Source organism: Colobus angolensis, unplaced genomic scaffold (assembly GCF_000951035.1).
Source record: "Colobus angolensis palliatus isolate OR3802 unplaced genomic scaffold, Cang.pa_1.0 Scaffold267, whole genome shotgun sequence".
In the NCBI taxonomy this organism is placed as follows: Eukaryota; Metazoa; Chordata; class Mammalia; order Primates; family Cercopithecidae; genus Colobus; species Colobus angolensis.
Window position 1 is genome coordinate 1,100,487 of NW_012115899.1, and position 2,814 is coordinate 1,103,300.

Genomic DNA, 2,814 nt, shown 5'->3' on the forward strand with positions numbered 1-2,814 from the left:
TACTTCCATCCTTCCTTCTCACCACTTTTGCTCATCATCCTGTCCCATCCCTCTCAATATTCTCATTTTATCTTCATTGTTCTGCTCCACTCCTTTTACCTCCCACTCTCATATATTTTCTTCACATCCTTATCTCAGCCCATCCTTCCAGTCAGCCCCAAGAGGAAATAACAGAGAAGTCAAGGTTCAGGTGCACCCATGTACAGTTTTAGGGATGACACAGCAAAAGGACAGTAGAGTTGCTAGGACATGGTAAACAGTCTTCCCAGGAAGGCTGGAGAGAATCAGGAATTAGTGGGCTGAAGCCTGGATAGACATCAAGATGAGGAAGTGTTCTGGGTTGCAATGGTATTGATGTGTTAATAAAATAAAGTTAGAAAGAGGTATCACTTCTAGGGACTGCATTTGTGGATGTGTATTTTCAGGCTAGAAGGTTTGGGATAGAAAAGTAAGACTTTGGAGGAGAATGTTGTATTGGGTATTCTACAACAAAATTCCAAGGGCCTGGTTGGAACATAAATGCTTACTCTTTCAAAAAGTATCCTATGTGTCAGGAAGATGACTTATCAGATAAGAGAGAAAGATACCACAGGGGATGGAAATAGAACATTCCTTTTTTGATCTTAAGGTCTATCATGTACATATGAACCTAGTTTTTATTTAGTAGCTCTTTCCTTCTCTAGACCCCACCTGTTGCCTGATCATCCTATGGGATTCTCGTGTGGTACTAAACAGAGGGAACTGATTTTATGGGAGGCAAAAGGTGAACAGCAGAATGAAATGATTCCTGGCACTGGGCCCATGGTTCAAAATACCTTTCCATACTCTGATCTGGAGGGAGTCGCACATCCCTCTGGAAGGAAACTTTGCAGTGATATTCTTGGTTACCTAGGCTGGGGTTAAGTGGCCCTTTCCTGTAGGACATTGCTGCCCAGGCATAAAGTGCTGCCAAGGTTTCAGCTCTACTGAGAAAGTGGGCACAGCCCAAAACAAGTTAGCAACTTGCCCAAGAGGCTTGGTTGGCAGAAGCTAACTTCATGTCTTCCTGTCTTACTAGCTTTTTTCTATAGAGTGTATCACCATGTGGTATACTATATATGATGCTTATTTATTTATTTAGCCTACCTTTATAGCATGTGATTTGCTTGAGTGCAGAGACTTTTGTCCATTTTGCTCCCCAGTGCCCTAGAAGATTGGATCATAGAAGTAATTTAATAAATATTTGTCGAATGAATAAATGAATGAATTATATAGGGTTTCCTTGTAGGCCAAACACATAACACCACTCCTCAGGCATCAAGAGATAGAAATAATGGTTATACACAAGGTTCGTTGGTTACTGTCTTCTTGGGAAATTTTCCTCAGTCCAGAAAAGGCAGGAAAGGAGGTCATCTCTCAGGTCAGTGATTGCTTCCCCACAAGTAGCTGACACAGAGCGCCCTGAACATCAGTATTTCTGAGGCTGTAGATAAGTGGGTTCAGCATGGGGTTGATCACAGTCATGAAAACTCCAACCCCCTTATCCTTGTCTGAAGATTCCACTGAACCCAGCCTCATGTAGCTGAAGACACCTGTCCCATAGAAGATGCCCACCACAGTGAGGTGGGAGCCACATGTGGAGAAGGCCTTCTTTCTGCCCTCAGCAGAGCAGATTTGCAGCACAGCAGCTACCACATGGGCATAGGACACGCTGATGAGGACCAAGGGCACCACAGCCATGAAGGCTGCTGCTACAAAGAGCAGCAGCTCATTGAGTTGGGTGCTGGAGCAGGAGAGCTGGAAAACCTGTGGAAGGTCACAGTAGAAGTGATTGATGACATTGGGGCCACAGAAGTTGAGGGTAGTTAAGGCAATAGTGTGGGTCAGTGCGTTGGTGAAGGCACAAGTCCAGGACACAGCCACCAACATCCTCTGGACTGTCTGACTCATGCAGGTGCTGTAGGTGAGGGGCCGGCAGATGGCCAGGAATCGGTCATAGGCCATGGCGGTCAGCAGGAAGCAGTCCACCCCAGCCAGAAGGTGGAAGAAGAAGAGCTGGGAGAGGCAGACATCATAGGAAATTGTGCACTTGTGGGACAAGAGACGACCCAACATTGCAGGAACAGTGACAGTGACACATCCAACATCCAGCACTGATAGGTTCCCCAGGAAGAAGTACATGGGGGTGTGGAGTTTGGGCTCCACCAAGACGGCCGCCAGGATGCTGAGGTTGCCCCCAATTGTGACCAGATAGGCAAAGAGGAAAAGCACAAAGACCACAGACTGCATCTCTTCTGTCTGCACCAGGCCCAGCAGAATGAACTCAGCAATAGCGGTCCTGTTGGTCCCAGCTTCTGGCTCCATGAGTTCCTATAAGGACATGTCCCAGCAGGGGAGGTATCAGTTCACTCAGTTCACATTAACATTTTAAACCATTTATGTTCCAAGTCCCTTGGCGAGTCCCCAGGCCGTCCCTCACTCATTGACCTCCTCCATCACCTCAATGCCTTCACCTTGCTCGTGGTTGAGATGCCCAGGGCCACCACCACCTTGTCCCTCTCATCCTCTGCTAGCTGAAAAGCTCAGAATACGTGGGAAAATAAACTAAGATAAAAGATCTAATTTACAACTTGAGGATTATAGTTAATAAAGTGTATTGTATTCAAGATTTTTACTAAATAAGTAGATTATAGTTGCTTTTGCCAGAGAGGGGAAAATGGGTAACTGTGTGAGATGATAGATACGTGAATTTGTTTCACTATACTAATCATTTTACTGTCTACATGTATCTCATAACTTCATGTGGTGAACCTTAAATATACACAATAATTTTTT

General features: G+C 45.2%; 1 protein-coding gene across 1 annotated transcript; it reads right to left on the reverse strand.

Annotated features, from left to right (window-relative positions):
- Window positions 1-1,395: 1,395 nt before the first annotated feature.
- LOC105515654 (olfactory receptor 3A2) lies at window positions 1,396-2,349 on the reverse strand. The gene has a single exon (XM_011947495.1). The coding sequence runs from the start codon at window positions 2,341-2,343 to the stop codon at window positions 1,396-1,398; it is 948 nt and encodes a 315-aa protein (XP_011802885.1). The 5' UTR covers window positions 2,344-2,349.
- Between the last annotated feature and the right edge of the window lie 465 nt (window positions 2,350-2,814).

Excerpts from the sequence above, each read along its gene's own strand:
- LOC105515654 (XM_011947495.1), bottom strand. The coding sequence starts at position 2,343 with ATGGAGCCAGAAGCTGGGACCAACAGGACCGCTATTGCTGAGTTCATT.